This window comes from Takifugu rubripes, chromosome 8, assembly GCF_901000725.2.
Source record: "Takifugu rubripes chromosome 8, fTakRub1.2, whole genome shotgun sequence".
NCBI classification, from domain to species: Eukaryota; Metazoa; Chordata; class Actinopteri; order Tetraodontiformes; family Tetraodontidae; genus Takifugu; species Takifugu rubripes.
In genome coordinates this window covers 10,658,467-10,676,770 of record NC_042292.1, presented here as the reverse complement: position 1 = coordinate 10,676,770, position 18,304 = coordinate 10,658,467, and the positions used below count along the sequence as shown (strand labels likewise).

Sequence of the window (18,304 nt, the reverse complement as noted above, 5' to 3'; positions counted from 1 at the left end):
ACATATATCCCATCACCCACTCCCACCCATCCACACACACACACACACACACTCCCACACGCACACACACATACAAACTTTGTTTTGGTAGTAAACCCAGAGGTTCACCTCCTCCACTGAGTTCCCCTCCTTCGTCACCTCGGTTCTGTTTGCTCTCAGAGAAGCATTGTTGAGTCCTCTAGGTGCAGGACTGCTGCCGCTTCACTGGCCAAAGGCTCTGCTGTTGTAGTCCAAAGCCAGATGTGTGCAAATGGACACTTGCCAGAATGCTGGGTTCCTTTCAGAGTAACAACAAAGTTATCCTAAACACTGAAAACATGCCAGATCAGGAAACTCCATCTAGAGGTCCCATCAGGAAGCGTACCATTGCCCTACATGGCGTCAAATGGATTAATGTAAATAAAATGAAGATGGAAATGATTGAGTGAAGATGACAGAGTGCAGCTCTTGAAGATGAGAAAACTTTTGAAGCCTCAACGCTGGAGAATGCGACTGTGTGTACGTGTGAAAATTTGTGTGTGAGCAGCAGAGAAGGAGAATGAAGAGGACTCATGAAAACCATATGACCAGAAAAGTCAGGCGCACCTCCCCCAGTCTCTCACATATCTAAACGGAACCCCCCTCTGAAAATATACTTTCCCTACACTCTCTCTCTTATTGCCCTGCCTCTTTCTTGTGATTGCCCCCCTTTTCTCCCCTCCCTCGCTGCTGTCGGCAGTTTAGGATCGCCTGCATGCTCTCAGCTCCAGTGCAGAGTTGCTTCAGTGGGACAAAGAGCACGCACACCAATGAGGACCCAAAAGAAGGGAAAGTTTTCAGATAGACAGCAAAAGTAGCAAAAGTAGTGACAGAAAAAGAAGAAACACTGAAAGGTAAAGAAGTGAGAAGAGACCCCACAGGAGGATATTCAGGTGTACATTAGGATGGGGTCCTTGGTCAGCAGTGCTGCTGCTCTTCTCTTTACTTTCCTCATAACTCTGCTCTCAGGACTTCCCTCCATTCTTGGTCAGGAACTGAGAGAAACAGATGCACTGTGCACTGCAGATGGCTGCTTCGTTCTATACTTCCAGCGAAAGACCTTCCTGGACTCATGGAGAGCCTGCAAGGAGGACGGTGGAAATTTAGCTACCATCAAGCGAAAGGATGATGCCAACGCTATTGGCCAACTTTTCTCCTCTGTCGACCTGCGACACTCCCGTACCAAGGTGCGGGTGTGGATCGGCTTGCAGCGCCAGCCTCGTCATTGTTCCACCACTCGGCCGCTGAGGGGTTTCTCCTGGACTACTGGTGACCAGGACACCGAATATACGAACTGGCAAAACGAGGACTCGTTTGGCATGTGCTCGACACCCCAGTGTGTGGCCATGGGATACAACACTCAAGAGCAAAGTGACAACTTGAAATGGCTGAATGATTTCTGCATGGTCCACATGGATGGGTACCTTTGTCATTATGCTTACAAAGGAATGTGTAGTGCCTTGTGGAATGAAGGGGCAGGAAATCCTCTCTACGCTACACCATTTAACCTTCTGAGTACTCTGCTGACGCATGTACCACTTGGATCAGTCGCTACCGTACCCTGCCTGTCAGTCGTCAAGCAGGAGCCCTCGGTTATTTGTATGATGAAGGAAGATGGCTCAGTGGGGTGGTCAAGAAACTCCCCTCTCTGTTCAGAGCCCCCTGCATCACACAACTGGTGCAAGGTGGACAATGGAGGATGTGAGCATTACTGCAGAGTTGCTGGCATTCACTTTTACTGCGAGTGTGCAGATGGCTATCAGGTAGCAGAAAATGGACAGAACTGTGAGCTCCCTGATGTTTGTGAGGGGGCCCCCTGTAAGTTCGAGTGCCTTCCCTTATCAGATAGCTACCGGTGCGCTTGTCCTGATGGATACATGCTCGCCCCGGATGAGCATGACTGTATGGACGTAGACGAGTGTCTCCAGAGTCCCTGCGAGCATGTTTGCGTGAATTCTCCGGGATCATTTGAGTGCCATTGTCGGGACGGTTACCTCCTGGATGAAGAGGGTGCGTGTGAGGATACAGACGAGTGTGTGGCTAACCCTTGTGAACACGCCTGTGAAAACACTGCAGGCTCTCATATCTGCCACTGTAACCTGGGTTTCTCCCCAATCCCCGAGGACATGAGCCGATGCCAAGACACCGACGAGTGTCAGATCCCTGGCACCTGCCAGCAAATGTGTGTGAATTTTGAGGGTGGATTTCAGTGCTACTGTGAAGAAGGCTATGAACTAATGTCAGACCAATACTCATGTCACAAGATGGAGGAAGATTATGACCAATCTGCTGTGACCCCCCCTGGGCTGCTGTGGGACCCAAGTCACTATGATTGGGCCACAGAACAGCACAATACTGACTGGCCTGTGGAGGATGATCAGTCTCTGAAGTGGCTGACTGACCCACCTAAAACTGCAGAGTCTGGCGTAATCTGGGTCACCAGCTCCCACAAAGAGGACTTACCTTCCACTGAAGCACAGGAGCCTTCACCCCAGAAGCCTGTAAAAGATAAGGATGACTTAGGCAAGGAGGAAACTAGCTGGTCAGAATTAGGGCAGAGCTCTCAGGTTGAGATTGGGGTGTTAATACCCACCTTATACACAACAGCTCCACCCACCACAGAGCCCCCTCTTATTACTACCCCCGATTGGTATGAAGATGAACTGGAAGATGAGACCACTACATCACTCCCTTGGATTTCAACCACTAAGCTGTCTGAGGGGGCGCACAATTGGTGGAAGGGGATTACCACTTCCAACCAGAACACAGGAAATCCAGAGGATTCAGCCCTGGTCACCCACATGCCCACAGGTTCTGGATTCCACAAGAAAGCCAACGACCACCTGCTGAGGGAAAACTCTAAGCTCCCACAGGATATATCAGAGGAAGAGGGAGCTCTGAACAAGACGCTCTCTGACGAGACAGCTGACCCATCCCTGGATTTTCCGACCCAGTTGTCTGCAATTGAGACTGGTGGGGCTGGTGAGGTTGTGGATATTGTTCAGGAGGAAAATGGGCAAAGGCAGGGTAAAACCTGGCTGCTAGTGGCTATACTGGTGCCAGTCTGTATCTTCACTGTGCTGATGGTGACACTGGGGATCATCTACTGCAACTGCTTTGCTGATCAGCCACGCAACAAAAAGGCCGCCAACTGTTACCACTGGATCTCTGGGGCTCATGATAAGCAAGGAGCTCCTACGTCCTCCTCGGGGGTCATGACCCACGTTTGAGCAGAGGTCAGAGGAGCTAACATAAACATAAATGGAGTGAGTGATGGCCCTGCTGAGGGACAAACATGTCTTCTTCTCACTGACTGTGAATCTTTTTGATGTTCAGCGTTGTCATGGAGAAAACCGAGAGAGACGTTGAGCAGCTCTTCGCTGTGGTACAAATGCTGTTGTTTTATACACTGAGCTCACAGCTTGATATCAGATGGCTTCACACTTGCACTAGCCTTTAGAAATAGGAAACGCGCTCGTTGCCGTTTGTAACGTTGAAATTTGCTAACCTGAGGCGACCGACTTGGAAATGATGTTTCTCACAAGCAGAGTTATCACAGGTGTGTAGAAAAGGTTACTCAGTGAGTGAAAGGTATCATGGGAACATCCTTTCATGTCATCATGCAGCCGCGTGATCATGCGTCACACTATTGTACGTAGCAGATCCTTTCTCTTTGTGCCTGTTTTCCATCAAACTGTACAAATTCTGCATTAAACCCGATGGTTTGAAAAGAACATCACTTTGCAGGTGAGACCTCCCAACCCTTACTGCCCCCCCACTACCCGCCCCTACCCCCTACTACCCCCTCACACTTCCAATCGACCCTGCTCCCACCACTGTGGCCATGCTCGGAAGCTGTTTTTCCAGGCGTTAAAGTGCAGATGTTCAGGGTGGAGCAAGCAGAAGCCCCTGGCTGACATTATCTTTGACCTTGTTGGTGAAACGGTGATCAGTCACACTTTAGAACCTCTGATTCATTAGAGGACCGTTTGGTTCCACCACAGCAGGAGATGTAGGAACGGCCCCAGCTGTGCGGCTGCAGGCAGTCAGGGTTGAACTTCTGCTGCTGTTTCGTGCTCGTTTGTCTCCATCAGGCAGAAACGACAGGGCATAAAAACAAATACAGCTCAAATGTTTTCATTGATGTTGTAAATTACTGTTCGTGAGGGGAGGGGGTTTCTTTTATCGATAAACTGTGAATGACTATCAGATGTTTCTTCTGACTGCAGGGAGCCCAAACATTTCATTGATAACCTTAAATAATTCTGCATTTCACCAAAAATGAAACTTCACTCATTATCAGCTAAAAAAAAATCTCACAAGATTTTTTATTTCTCTTGTGGTACTGAATTTTTTTACCCTCTGGAACCTGAAATGTTTCATGGACTCTACAATAAACCAGAGAAGGAAGCGAGTGAAGGAAATGGATATTAGCCTCGGCTATGATAGCTAACTTTACACATGGTACTAAGCGTGACCCAAAGGTGTAAATAATCTCCATTCATAATCCCAATTACACATTCAAACTAGCTCCAGAACATTATGGAACTCTGAAAGAAGGGACAGAAATACACTTTTTGTCAACTGTGTCATTTCCAGTATGTCTGCTGTGGTCCCAGTTGGAAGGAGTGAAAAAAATGACCATCACCTCCCAGCAGCCTCATCATGGACCTGAGGAGAATCAGGATCTCCGAGGGGGAGGTCCTCATCTCTCTTTCTTTCTCCTCCTCTGACCCATTTCCAGCAGTTACAAAGGTTGTGCCGCTCACCGCAGCAGAACCGAGCATCTCTGCCACCAGCTCAGGTCCACTGGAGGAGACACTGGGATTCTGTCTCTCATCCCAGATCTGATCTGGTCCCATCTGAGCACCAGCTGGTGGTTTGCTGAGACAGACGTCTCCGTAAACTCAGAATGAGTGTTTCTGAGAAGACATAATTCCAGTAGACACGTGGATGATGAATTTGATCATTTGGATGATTTCCCCTGTAAATAAAGAATGTTCAGTTCTATGAGAACTCTGTCTGATTTCACATCATTTGACCTCTTTTAAAATTGCCTCATCTTTGATTTGTACAGAAGCAGCTCTTTAAATAAAGTTGTGTAACACAGGCTTATGAAAAGAGCCGTTCTCTGGAGGAAGAGCCCCACTCCTCGTGTTGCCTCTTTGCAGATTTTCGGTCATTTGCCTCAAATCTCTCCACCACTGCAGTGGTCCGTCCAGCGCTCCAGAACCTCCAGCTTCTTGGAATCAACACATCTACTGTGTGCTTCATATCCTGTGTGGTCACCTGATCTCTATCTGGACTCAACATCACATTCTGATGAGCAGCAGCCAATAATTCCAGAGGAAATCAGATGCTGACTGTGGGTGTGCAGCGTATATCCACCTGTCAATCACAGATTAAAAAGATGGAGGCTGCCTGTGACCATAGAAGAAGACAAAACTGCTGCTATATTTTGCTTCATCACTTTTCAAGGGATTTATTTTTTAAAATTGGAGCATTGTCGCTGTTGTGTTTGACTTTATATATTGATTTTAAAGTATTGCCCGTCTAATATCAAGCTGCTACAAACTTCGCAGTGTCTAAAGGTGATTTCTGCGTGGGGGGGTGAACAAATTAACCACAGGAAATTTGATAGGGCCAATTTCTGCGAGAGTCTGTGCGATTGTCTGGGATTGGAGTGGGTTTGTTTGTTCTGGGCGCCCATCTCCAGTGTTTGGAATGAGCAGAGAGCGATCTCGGCTGTGTTTTCCTCATTCCACATTCCTGGAGCAGCGCTGCGGCAGGAAAATGAATTTAGCAGAGATGGCGCTCGGAGGTAATCCGACGCAACAGATGCAGAGACATGCGTGGCCGCTGAGGCCCTGATTGAATCTAATACCCGGGGAAAGGAGTGAGTGAAGTGTCAAACACACACCAGCCCCAACTGAACAGCAGGATATTAGCTAATCAGTCACTGATCGAGCTGATGGAGAGACGACGACGATCGCATATCAATAAAAGTAGCAGTCGGTCATATTTCACATCAAAAATCCTGAAATCCACATTCTCCACCTGCTCTCATCAGCACCTTACTCAAGGTTTTAGTTCGTCTTCTCTGTCATATTCTGCTCCGTCATAGTCATATTCTTTCATATTCTGTCATATTCTTTCATATTCTGTCATATTCTGTCATATTCTGCACCGTGGTGCTCTGGAATAGAGTCTGCCAGAGCCACGAGCTAAAGTCAACAGGAAACTTTGGACTGAGTTTCATCCTGGAAGAGATTTTTTGGATTTATTTACAGGACTCATATTTTTAAACAGCTCTCAGAGGAATATGACCAGTCGGTCCACAGCTGCCTGCTGTAATCCCAGCCGTTCTCTTACCCTAACTTTTCAGCTATTCCGACCCGCTGCTGCCTCCTGAATGTTTGACCTCGAAACAGACGCGTCCTTACTAACTTTGTATGACGTCTCATCAGCCCAGCGATGTTTTCCCCACTTCAGTTATGCCAGAGTTCCTGTTGTTCTGTACCTGACTTGATAAATGGGAAGACGAAACTCCTCTTTGTTCCGTCTTTTTTGTCCCCATCAGGGAGACGATGCCTCCATTTATATGCTGATGGCAACATTTTAGTTGCTGTTTAATCAGGGTTAAGCAGCAGAGCGTGAGCCCCCAGAGGAACACTCCTGGAAATGTTCTCTGCTTTATTAAAGGCAGATGAAAGAACGATGCCAAAGGGACCGCGTGTTCAAGTCCCTCGCGGAACGTCAAGTGATAAAGTTTGAGAAACAGCTTTTAGTGTGTGTGTGTGTGTGTGTGAGAGAGAGAGAGAGAGAGAGACACAGAAGCCAGTGACCTTGGCAAAGAACTCTTCTGCTTATTGTTCTGAAGAACTATCGATCCTTGGTCCTTCTTGGAACTGCAGGAAGGTTTTGGCGTCATTTGACTTGATTTGTTTTTAATTTGAGCAGTCGTTTCTTTGATTTATTCTCGTGTCTTTAAGCCTTCTGACCACCTGACTGTACATCTGGGAAAACTTTTGCAGACTGAACCAAACCCGAGCGTTTGGACTGCAGAACGCTCTCAAGGAGAACATTGGTTCTTGTGCCAAGTGGGCGCAGTAACAACGTTTAATTCCGCCATCTGACGGAGGACCAGAAGGTCAAAGGTTAATCCCTCAGGTAATCCGGCCAGACTGGGGACGCTGCATCACTTCAGGGAGAATCGGCTGTGTCCACCTGACTGTGGGTCAGCAGGAAAAGCAGAAAAAGGTGGGTCAGCATGCTCCACAGTGTCGTTGCCAAATGTTCTTTATTCTGAAAACACAGCAGAACCACTGGCTCTGGGACGGAATTAGATTCACATCACTGAAATACTGCATCTGCCACTTTAAAGCCACATTACAAAGTAATGAGATGCCTGAAAACACATTGTAAGAATGCAATAACAGCGAAAATGTTCTGTCCCTGCAGGAGCTGTTTACTGTATGCATGAGGCAGTTAACTTTCACCGATAAACAGGTCCGAAGAAAGAGGTTCGGGTGGGTCCGGTTGGGTCCGAGCACTCCCCCACCCCCTCTGTCGGTCTGTACACCTCTCACATCTGGAGTTAATCTCCCCCCTCCGTCTGCCTTCTGCTGCCATTTGAGCGGGATCGACTCCAGCTGCAGCCCTGCAGAGATGAAACCAGAGCAGCGTATTCTTCGCATCCCATCCCGGCCCAGATCCCAACGCGAGGGGTTCACCGAGGGCAGCGCCGTAGCCCCGCTCACACTTCCTCCTTCGGCTTAGGTTCGGCCCTCAGCTCTGCCTACAATGATCACTGGATCGACTGGAACAGAGTGGGAGGCCGATGAGCAACCAAAACACACAAACGATGTCGACATGAGGCCACTATAGAGGGTTGGTGGGGGGGGGGGGCAAATATATACATTATAGAAAACAAAAATAACTCCGCTGAACAGATGTGACACTGTTCCAGGTAATGTCTCCAATCACCGCGGCTCCAGGATCCACGCGTCCATCTGAATTGTTGCGTGGCTTCATTACTGAAACAGGCGTCTCTGTGGACGTGCTCGCTGATGGGAAGCGAAGCTGTTTCCTCCGCGTGCGCACGGCCGGTTCTGGTAAATCCTCCACCTCAGCCCGATATGACGATTCGTTTGGTAAACCGCCAACACTTAGCGCATCACGAGTCATTGACTTTTACCCGCTGTAATTGGCACTTATCTTCTGGCATGTTGGCACCTTTGCAGCTAGCCTGTGGGGAAGCTAGAGGCCAAAGTCTGACAGGAAAATTGAGATTAGCCCGACTGGGCCACATTTTTAATAATAATAATAATAATGACGCAAACACAGGCTTCATGCTGCATGATTTTCTAATTAGCTCCATGAAAGTACTGCAGCATACGCTGTCAGCAGAGTTCCCCCTCTTTGGAACACACCCTCTCTTTGTTTCCATCTTCTCTTTTTTTCCACCATTGTTCTCTTTGTGCCTGTATTCTTCCACAGCCCTCAAAGCTGACAACACAGAGCTCTTCTTTTTTATTTCTTTAGATCACTCTTTTAAACTGAAATCAACACGCACATTTACAGATTATTACACACACTTCTGAAGGTCCAAACCTGCACAGTCTGCCTTGAACCTCCTAGGATGAGCCGAGAGACCGTTCCCAACAAAGCTGCTGGTAGAAACTAAACAACCATGACGCGTGGTGGGATTTCCTCTCCAGATTTTCCTCGCTGTGCGACATCATGTGTGCCAGCAGCCGGCTGTATCATGGGATCTGCTGAGACATTCTGGAGGCCCTTTATGAGGAGCATCCATGCTAAACATGAACTCCGGGTGAGAAGATCAGAGTCGGTCTGATCATTTACCCTGATCTTCAACCCAGTACACGGGGAAGGAGTCTCTTCATCATCACCCCTGTGAGGATGAAGTTTTGATCACCCGCGCTGTTCGTTCACTAGACTCAGAGTAACCACGCAAACAACTGGAGTCCTTTGCAAAGGGGGGGCCGAGCAGCAGTTCAAGCTTCCTCTGTCAACTCCGTTCGTCTGCTGCTCGCTCACCTCTTTTATTGGTGCAAACAGAATGGGTGTCTAAACAGGATATCATAATTCATTGTCTTCTGACATCTTTACAAACTTCTCTAATCCTGACCAACAGGATACTGGGCTTGGTTGTAAGCAGCTTCAGCACTTTTACGACACTCTCATGTTCTTCCTTTCCTATCAACATTCCTCAAACACTCAAAGTCTACATACAATAGCATTTAAAGATAATACTAATAACAACAATAACAATAATCCTTCTCACACCCCAGAGACGGGTTAGAATGAGGACAGAACATCTGAGTCTTCCCCCCAGTGACGTAAACGGGGAGAACCAAGGAAGTTGCCGTTTAACTGAAATATGATTCTGTTTGGACAAATACGCCAACAAAGCACGTTCATCTGTCAGAAGACATGATGCAACCCCTCCAGGATTAGGGATGTCCTCCTCCTGTTTGACAGAACCCTTTCATACAACACAGATGGCCCCTTTCTCTGAGGCTCCCTCACACCAGCAGACTGCCTCTGCCCTCATGCTCGAGCCACTCTATTGTCTCCAAAATCCTCCTGCAGACTGTCAGTTCAAAAGCTCCTTATAAAGTGCACTGAAACAGCTTTACCACGTCTGCTCCTCCTCTCACCTGAACAGGGAGAAAACAGGTCTCAGCTGGTTGGTTCCTCCTGATTAAAGAGCAACTGTTTCTGATAATCAACTGAATTTAATTAATGTGTTTGAACAGTGTGATTTCAGCATTAATTACATTGATATTGGGCTTTATTTACTGTTGCTAATCTGTGCAGAGGAACCTTTAGCTAATTGACGTATTTATGATGGTTTCCATAAAAACCAATTGCTGGTAGTGATGCCAAATGTGTTTTTCAATGTTGACAGGATGAATTCCTGAAACAGGGAGTATCTGTGCTGCCTCTCAGCAGGAAGGTTCTCACACCTCCTCAGCGGAACCCTGTGGAGGCTCGATACAGCCCCCATCAGCCTCACACTAGGACACGTCTACGCGACAATGTTATCACCACAAACGGAAATGTTTTTTCAAAGTGTGAAAATGATGTGCGTTCACACGGATCCGTGATAACGACTGAAAATGCTATAGTGAGCAGGACAGGCCAATAATTGGCGATGTTCGTTAGCAACTGACACGCAGCGAGGAGGAGTCACAACAAACCTAGCTCAGATAGCAGCACGCATGTTGCTCGGTCACTGGCCACAGCTGCAATTGGTTTTGTTGCTCCTAGGTGGCCTCACGTCCTTAATCTGAGAGTAGTGGTCCCCTGTCGTATGAACGGACTCTTAAAAATTAAAAGACCTGAAGATCACGACTGTCGGTGTTTCCATGGGTGGATCCTTCTATTAGTGTGTCTGCAAAAACATGTTCGCTCAGTGAAGTGACGCATTTAAACAGTTCCACAGAGCAAATATGACACATCTTTTCTTTTCCTCCTCAGTCTTAAATCCACATCAAAGAATTCATTAAGATCTGTCGAACAAGAACACCAGGGAAATAACAAACATTATGACACATTCTGGAACTTCTGTTGCACAGTAACACCAATACCAAATGTCTCTCTGTCTCCCAACAGGCGTTTGGAATCTTCTGGTTCTTGTTAATCATGAGACATTCACATATTCTGAAAGCAAAGTTCTGTGTTTGTCCAGCAGGATGCGTCAGTGGCTCAGTCCAGTTCTACACGGTGGTGGTGCGCGAGGTGTAGGTGCCGTTGCGAAACACCATCTCCGAAGCCATGCAGTCTTTGGGGAAGTCCAGGGGGCTGCAGGTGGCCTGCCTCTTCAGAGCCACGGCGCAGTAGTCCACCTGCTCGGCGTCCAGCCCCGACTCCAGCCAGCGGAAACACACGATGCGCTGGAACGAACGGCGGAAATTGTCTGACACGAAGCCGTAAAGGATGGGGTTGGCGCCGCTGTTGGCGTAGCCGAGGATGATGAAAAGCTGGGTGACCATGGGGTCCGGGGGCCGGTGGAACACGCTGACCAGCTGGACGATGTAGAAGGGCATCCAGCAGAGGACGAAGACGGCCACCACCAGCAGCACCATGCGGGTGATCTTCTTCTCCGAGCGCCGCCGCTGCAGCCACCCCGCTTTCAGCCCCACCGCCCTCATCCTGGCCACCATCAGGCAGTAGCATAGGCAGATGGCTCCGACCGGTAGCAGGAAGCCCAGCAGGAAGGTGTAGACCACAAAGGCCTCTGACCACACCGCTTCAGGCCACAGGAAGTTACAGTCCACGCTGCCGTCCTGTGCCGGGACGGTGTCGGCAAATATAATGATGGGCAGGATGACGACCAGCGACAGCCCCCACACGCACACGTTGACTATTTTGGCGACGGTGGGTCTGCGGTAGCGAGCGGCCTTGATGGGGTGGACGACGGCGATGTAGCGGTCCACGCTGAGCACGGTCAGGCAAAATATGGACGTGAACATGTTGATGCCGTCCACGCTGAGGACCAGCCGACACATCAGAGAGCCAAAGGGCCAATGGCGGACCGCCGCCGAGGTGGCCAGGAAGGGCACGCTCAGCATGAACAGTTCGTCCGCAATGGCCAGGTTCAGGATGTAGATGTTGGTGGCCGTCTTCATCTTGGCATATTTGAGGATGACGTAGATGACCATGGCGTTGCCAGTGAGCCCGACGCAGCAGACCAGAGCGTAGATGGACGGGATGATGATTTTGGTGGCCTCAGACTCCTGGTAAAAGTCCTCGTACTCCAGGCTGCTGTTGTACGGAGCTCCGGTGGGATCGTGCTCCTGACTCCCATTGAAATCCATCACTGACGATGGGTGAACTGGTTTTAAAGGTTTGGTTCTTATCTTTGAGCCCCCCCAGCTATCCAGAACCCCCAGTACCTCCCGAGGAACCACCAGTTTAAGCCTTCCACCCCATTACTGGCGCTCCAGTCAGTCCAGTCCTCAGAACATGCAGGAAACTCCTCGCCAGAGATACGACGTGGAGCACTTGAAAGGTCCTCATTCAAGAAAACCTGAAAGAAAACAAATTAGTGTTAGCTTCACCGGCCCAGAAAATCCACCTGTGCCATTAAATGAGCCCAGCTTCTGGAAAGTGGTTGTTATAGTTAAAAAACCAACAGCAAGGAGCTCGATGGCTCTGAAAAGAACAAGAGCTCCTCAAAACAGCAGCTAGCGTGTCCTCGGAAAGCATCACAGAGGAATCACCCGGTGCCCTCAGAGGTGTTGATTTAATCAACCCACGCGTCTCACGGTGACACGCACGAGCTAACTCCACCTCCAAGCCTCCATTTTGCAACGCAAGGAGATGCGGGAGGGGGGGGGTCGTTGTAGCTCTTATTAATGTTTCTGTTTTCACAGATGGCTCACAGGCATCTCGCTCCGGTCGGGTTTGGACCTGCTGCGCGTCCACGATACGGCTTAACTCTAGCACACGTGTCCTCCAGGGGCCTCATCTCCATTTCAAACAGCTTCTTCTGTATTGTTATGCAGCGAGGACGGAAAAATGCAGAGACGGGGCTGAGCGTGTTAGCATGGCGCTCATTCAGGTGCGCGTGAAGCGATGCTCGTGTCCCCCGGATGGCAGATGTGCCTCCGACTGAAGATGCTTTGATAAAGAAGCAGTGATGTTGTTGTTGTTTTCACCAGGATTTGTGCGGAAGCTGCACTAATTATGCAGAAAATAGCGTCCGTTCAGCATTTTTAAGACGCTGCAGTCGCTGCACATGAAATCTGCCTTTAATGAGATGAAGAAAATGTCCTGAACAGACTCGGTTTAGGAGGAAAAGTCCTCAGTCATAACGAGACGGGAGATTTAAAGGGTTCATTTAATCAGATTCTGGTTCTTCCTCGCTCTGGTTGCAGCATGTAAACCTGTTAGTTCTGCAGGAAGTGAGCAGAAAGCTGCTGCAACATGTTTCACCCCGGTGTGAGCTTCCCTCACTTCTAATTTAGCTTCTCATCCGATCAGACACGCAAAGCTCCGCCTCTTCTGTGGCGCAAAGGTGGTTGCCTGGAGCTGAACCATCTGGAACCCTTGAGCTGAGGAGCTGGAGGAACAGCTCCTTCACCTCCTGCTGAGGATCGAGCATCACATTCCAAAACATGCTCACCATCAACTTCACTTCCCATTTTTTTTTAAATAATAATGAAACATGCTCACGTGCTGAATACAGTGACGATTCCCCCGTTACACCTGCACACACGTGTGGATGAAAGTAACCAGATAAGACCCTCATCACCTCCTCTGCTGGAATAAATGAGTGGAAATGAAGAGCTGGAGGTCTGATGACATGAAAACAGAACATCCGCGGTGAAGGCAAAGGGTTCTGACCTTGACTGGTCTGATTGGTTAACTTTCTGAGGGCTTTGCTGGGAACTTACCCTCAGCCGGGCTCCTGTCATCCGCTTCAGGACGCTGTGGCGGCAAAGATGAACAGATTTGGTCTCTGGAGGATAACAAACCGGTGCCGTCTCTCATCCCATCAGCCACTGTGCACGTGTCAGCATCCACGCATCTGTCCGCCACTGTTGCCGTGCGCTCTGTCTCCTCAGCTCACCAACCGTCTCCCTGCCGCTGGTGCTCTGCTTCTCCCAACAACCCCCCCCCCCCCCCCTCGCTCTCTCTTTCTCTCTCTCTCCCCTCTACCTGATGTATTCTGCTTCTGCATCTCACTCGACATTTTAAAGAGGCCTGAGGGAGCGGAGAGGCATGAAACGCGTTAATACAGGCGGGAGATGGTGAGGTTTTAGAATGATGCAGGGAAAATGTGGTTGGTCTTTTATATTTGCTATTGCTTTCTTATTTTAGTAAATAGTGTCCGGAGCAGGTTTGACTGTTAATGTCAGCGAGATGCTTCGGTTCATCACCATCAAATCATAAATCTTTCTAATAAAACTGGTAAACGTGCAAGAATGTGGTTGAGAACGTTACACCCGAGTGTTGGTGGTCTCTGGAACCGATTCCACATCAACCTGTGTGTTTGGGGGTGGTAGGACCTGCAGAGTGAGCTGACATTTGCACAGCCGGAGGCAGAGCTCAGCGTAGCGGTAAACCCGAGGACGGTCCCTCTGCAGCTGGAAACACACATCATGCCTGAAACTGCTGGAATACTGACGGGTAAATAAGCATCAGTCAGATCTAAATCGATGATGAATGAAAACACCGGTTCATGATATTAGATGTGTTTTATTAGAAAGCAGATTGTCAATCATGAGTTTTGACGTCCACAGGAGGCTATTTTTAACCTCCTTCCACAGTCCTACCACTCTACAGATGAGTCTGACGCGCGTGAACTTGAACAACAGGTCACTTTTTGTCGGTTACAGGTTTCCTTTGAATGGAAAAGAGTAAATACTGATCTCACTTTTGCTCTATTCTGTCCTCTTCTGCAATCACACTATTTTTCACAAGTGGAAAATTAGAAATATACATCACATGATGGTTGAAAAGCGGAGAAAACTTCAGCTGTATCAAAGCTGTAGCACCAGGAACAGTCACGTGATGGTGTAGTTACAGAGTCTGTCCACACGAGGGCAGGAGAGAACTTGGCCGTCTCAATTACCAGAGGTGGTGATGATGGTAATGATGATGATGAAAATGATGGCGGAGGGGTAGTCTGTATCAAGATTGAGACCTGATTCTGTAAATCCTTCCTGCAACGATGGCAAATTCAAAATTATGTGATTCATTTCATCACAGCAGCTCCAGAGTTTACCTTTACCCTGATGTTTAACTTAAAATTATCATTTTTACACGTGGAGTCGAAACATTACAAAGCTATTTGTGGGAGGAAGCTTCTGTTTTCAGAATCAACAGAGCTTAATCTGAGGGTGGTTGAAGTGCTGAGGTATGTCTCCCTCTGCTGGCAGAAGGAGTAACGACACAAATTTTAACCACATATCTAATTAATTGCCACACAAGGCATTATATATTCCAATATATGTAAAATAGAGATGACATTATTAGGAATTTATTAATGTTTCTCTCGGAATAAACCCGGTTTACGCATACTCAGGGACCAGGAAGGTCTGGGCGGAATTTCTTTCTTTAAGATCAATAAATTTGATGGAAATCTGGAAGCAGATCCAGAAAGTTTGGCAGCCATGTTTACAGCTTTGGTAAGATTCTGCCCTGCTGTGGTCCGTTAAGAACACCTCCACACGACCTCCGCCTCCCTGACTGGTTTGCAGGTGGGCGCGTCGCCGCTCCAGGCGTCACAAACTGGTGCTGAGGCGGCCCCGGTCCCGATCCTGATCCTACCGGAGACCACCACGCGGGCATCAGCCCTCATCGCCATCTCTGCCCATCACTGCGCTGGGGTGCAACGGTGGCTCTTGTAGGTTCCCAGGTGGCGGAAGCTGCGTCCACACTGCTGGCAGCAGTAGGGCGTGGCCCCGCTGTGTATCCTTTGGTGGGTGTACAGGTTCCCCAGTTCTTTGAAGCGGCGCCCGCACTGGGGACAGGCGTACGGGCTCTCGCCAGTGTGCACCCGCTGGTGTCTCTTTAGTCCAGAGAGGACGGAGAAGCCTTTCCCACACTGAGGGCAGGGGAAGGGGCTCTGGGCTCCGCTGTGCACCAGCCGGTGGCTCTTTAGGCGGGCGGCGTGGCGGAACTTCTCCCCACACTCAGGACACACGAAGGGCTTCTCCCCGGTGTGGATGCGCTGGTGCTGCCGTAGGTTCCCCAGGTAGTTAAAATGGCGGCCGCAGTCCCCACACTCGTACGCTCCCTCGATTTTGATCTCCTTCTTCATCGCCCCCCCACCAGCACTGAGGCTGGAACCCGCTCCCGAAGCCCCCTCGTCCTGCCCCCCTCCACCCCTCCTGGACTCACCAGTGCCATCTGCTACGGCGGCGGAGCAGGACTGGAGGGCCTGGAGGGCGAGGGCTTCGGCTGAATCCGAGTGAATCAGCTTGACATGTTCCTCCAGGAAGATGGCGTCCGGGCAGAAGGTTCCGCACAGAGAGCAGATGTAGGGATGACTCTGGAACTGAGGGCCTGCTAACAGAGACGTCACATATGTCACATATGTGCACATACGTACACAAGGATGTCCCACGTGCTCGCCCACCTGCTACAGGCCGGTCTGTGGGGCCTTCCAGGGGCCCTTCATCCTCCCCTGGAGAACCTGGGGGCTCCATAGAGAACTCGGAGGCGGGGACATCTGAGAGCGGGGCCTGGGCTGTCTCCATTCCGCTCCTCTCCCTCGGCGACAGCTCGTCTTCATCAACCTCTTCCGCGTCAGCACCGGGAGCGTTCTCACACTCGGCGTCCTTCATCACTTTGAACACAAACAGGGAACGTTCTCTTCATCTTTACACCCCTGATGATTCATCTTAAAAATAAAAACAATCAATTACAGCGATCCGGACTTTCCCGTTGACCTTTCTGATCAACAGGAAGTTTGATCTGATCTTCATGTTTGTATGTTTCACACTGCAGCGCATGATCTTCACGTTATAATAACCACTGTTAACACCAGGAACTTAGCTTTAGCTAAAGCTAGCCATCCGCTTCTGTACCTGATCAGGGTTACGGGACTGCTAGTGTGCATCCCAGCGGTCAACAGGACAGGGGCAGGAAAACACTCTATACAGGTGTACAGGTCACCTGTCACCATCATAGGACACACACACACACACACACACCCAGCAGTGACCTAAGAGTCTCCAGTCCACCTGATGTGGCTGTTAAGACTGTGGAATAAAACAAATATTCGCTATAACGGCGCACCATTATTCTGTTAGAAATCTCACTGACTCAATAAACACTTCTGACTTTTTAAGCTCATAAATGATGCGTCAGTGGTCCAGACTAGAACTTTGGCCCACTTCCTTTGCAATGTTATAATAAAGGAATATTACTTGTTGCATGCCTGCTGAGGCTGCAGAGCTCCTCTCCGTCTCACCTTTGAGATCGGACGAATACTCCATGGGTGGGATCCATTCGTAGTCGTACATCCTTTTGCTGCCAGAGGGGATCATGCTAAACAGATCCTCCGCGGTGGAGTCCGAGTCTCCCTGCACGGACCCGGAGCCGGCCATCCCGCTGTCCGGCCACAGGTGAAGGGGGTGGCTCTCTGCCTCCTGGCGGGGCTCCTTGTCGCTGGAGGCTTGGCTGTTCTGATCTCCGTCTGTGTCCGAACAGCCCCTGGAGTTCTTGTCTTTCATCAGATAATCGCAGATAGCGTCAATGTTCTCTCTTTTGACCCCGGGCATAACGAGTTTGGGTCTCCTGGGGTCCACGCTGTTGTGCTTGTGGAAGTCGAGCTTCTTGAGGCCAGTGTCTGCACAAGGCTCCATAGTGGCGACACCGGGGAAGGGGTCCCGGCCATCCCTCTGGACGGCCGTCAGTTTGGCCTTTAAAACTTCGATTTCTTGGTTTTTTTCGCGCAGCTCCATCTTCAGGACTCGGATCCTGATGCTGACCATTTTGCGGATGTCGGACAGGGCTGCCTGGAGCACCACGGTGATGTTTCTGCCGAGGTGCTCCGCGATATCGCTAACCGAGCACAGCAGCTCCTCATCGGATTCCAGGTCGAGGAAATCGCCATCGGTTCGGCTTGAGGACCCGTGAGGCTCCATGAGGAGTTCGGGAGACGAGCTTTCTTCGGCGAGACTCTGATTTCTTTTGCGGCTCATAGATTAATAAACTCTAAACTAACGATTGTGGAGAGTTTGTACTAGCTAGAGGCTAATTTGAGCTGCGAGCTAATGTTTGGATGCAGCGAAGGACTGTTATCAAGTACGACTGAAGTTAAGCGGAAGTTACGTTCATGTTTGTAAAAATAAAAGCCCGTTTCTGTCATAACGCTTCCGGAAATGGGGGCTTACAAACAGGCGTTTAGTTTGAAATCAATAAGTGGAAGTACATGTATTTGTGAGCGGTAATTGACACATTTACGAGCAGACGCAGTAATGTCTGAACTCTGTGGTCTCGTTTCAGCCGCAGCGCGCTCTAGAGGACAAGTTAGGAAGCGCCGTGACAGCGGATTTTATTAAACATTTAAAAGTTAATCTACCTCTCATCAGCACTTATAAAGGCTGTTAAATTAATTGGTGCACACGCAATATAACCGGTTTCATATATAAAATAATTTTAATTTTAAGTTGCATTTTAAATCACCACAATAAATGTTTGTATTTCAGTGTACAAATCAAACGCATGTGTTACCTCCAGATATTAACTGGAAACAGTTTGTTTATTTGAACAGTTTTGGTGTGCTATATCAAATAAAACA

At 49.0% G+C, this 18,304-nt stretch overlaps 3 protein-coding genes across 4 annotated transcripts; 1 reads left to right on the top strand and 2 right to left on the bottom strand.

The window, feature by feature from the left end:
- Window positions 1-729: 729 nt before the first annotated feature.
- Window positions 730-5,034, top strand: cd248a (CD248 molecule, endosialin a). The gene is made up of 2 exons (XM_029840573.1): window positions 730-3,254; window positions 4,618-5,034. The coding sequence occupies exon 1, from the start codon at window positions 924-926 to the stop codon at window positions 3,246-3,248; it is 2,325 nt and encodes a 774-aa protein (XP_029696433.1). The 5' UTR covers window positions 730-923; the 3' UTR covers window positions 3,249-3,254; window positions 4,618-5,034.
- A 4,167-nt stretch (window positions 5,035-9,201) lies between these two features.
- sstr1b (somatostatin receptor 1b) lies at window positions 9,202-13,631 on the bottom strand. Its single transcript, XM_029841037.1, has 2 exons — window positions 13,446-13,631; window positions 9,202-12,076 (listed from the first exon to the last, which is right to left on the bottom strand). The coding sequence occupies exon 2, from the start codon at window positions 11,862-11,864 to the stop codon at window positions 10,764-10,766; it is 1,101 nt and encodes a 366-aa protein (XP_029696897.1). The 5' UTR covers window positions 11,865-12,076; window positions 13,446-13,631; the 3' UTR covers window positions 9,202-10,763.
- A 603-nt stretch (window positions 13,632-14,234) lies between these two features.
- Window positions 14,235-18,249, bottom strand: znf16l (zinc finger protein 16 like). 2 transcript variants are annotated; one of them, XM_011606440.2, is made up of 4 exons: window positions 16,973-18,249; window positions 16,136-16,345; window positions 15,898-16,065; window positions 14,235-14,717 (listed from the first exon to the last, which is right to left on the bottom strand). In XM_011606440.2, exons 1-4 carry the CDS (start codon window positions 17,703-17,705, stop codon window positions 14,686-14,688), a joined length of 1,143 nt encoding a protein of 380 aa, XP_011604742.1. In that variant the 5' UTR covers window positions 17,706-18,249; the 3' UTR covers window positions 14,235-14,685. The 2 variants fall into 2 exon arrangements, with proteins under 2 accessions (XP_011604742.1, XP_003966766.2); XM_003966717.3 differs by having other exon boundaries at window positions 15,898-16,062; window positions 16,973-18,246.
- Between the last annotated feature and the right edge of the window lie 55 nt (window positions 18,250-18,304).

Coding starts and splice junctions, on each gene's coding strand:
- cd248a (XM_029840573.1), top strand. CDS start 924: ATGGGGTCCTTGGTCAGCAGTGCTGCTGCTCTTCTCTTTACTTTCCTC.
- sstr1b (XM_029841037.1), bottom strand. CDS start 11,864: ATGGATTTCAATGGGAGTCAGGAGCACGATCCCACCGGAGCTCCGTAC.
- znf16l (XM_011606440.2), bottom strand. CDS start 17,705: ATGAGCCGCAAAAGAAATCAGAGTCTCGCCGAAGAAAGCTCGTCTCCC. Junction 16,346..16,972: donor GTATTCGTCCGATCTCAAAG/GTGAGACGGAGA, acceptor TTGTGTTCAAAG/TGATGAAGGACGCCGAGTGT. Junction 16,066..16,135: donor CACAGACCGGCCTGTAGCAG/GTGGGCGAGCAC, acceptor CGTCTCTGTTAG/CAGGCCCTCAGTTCCAGAGT.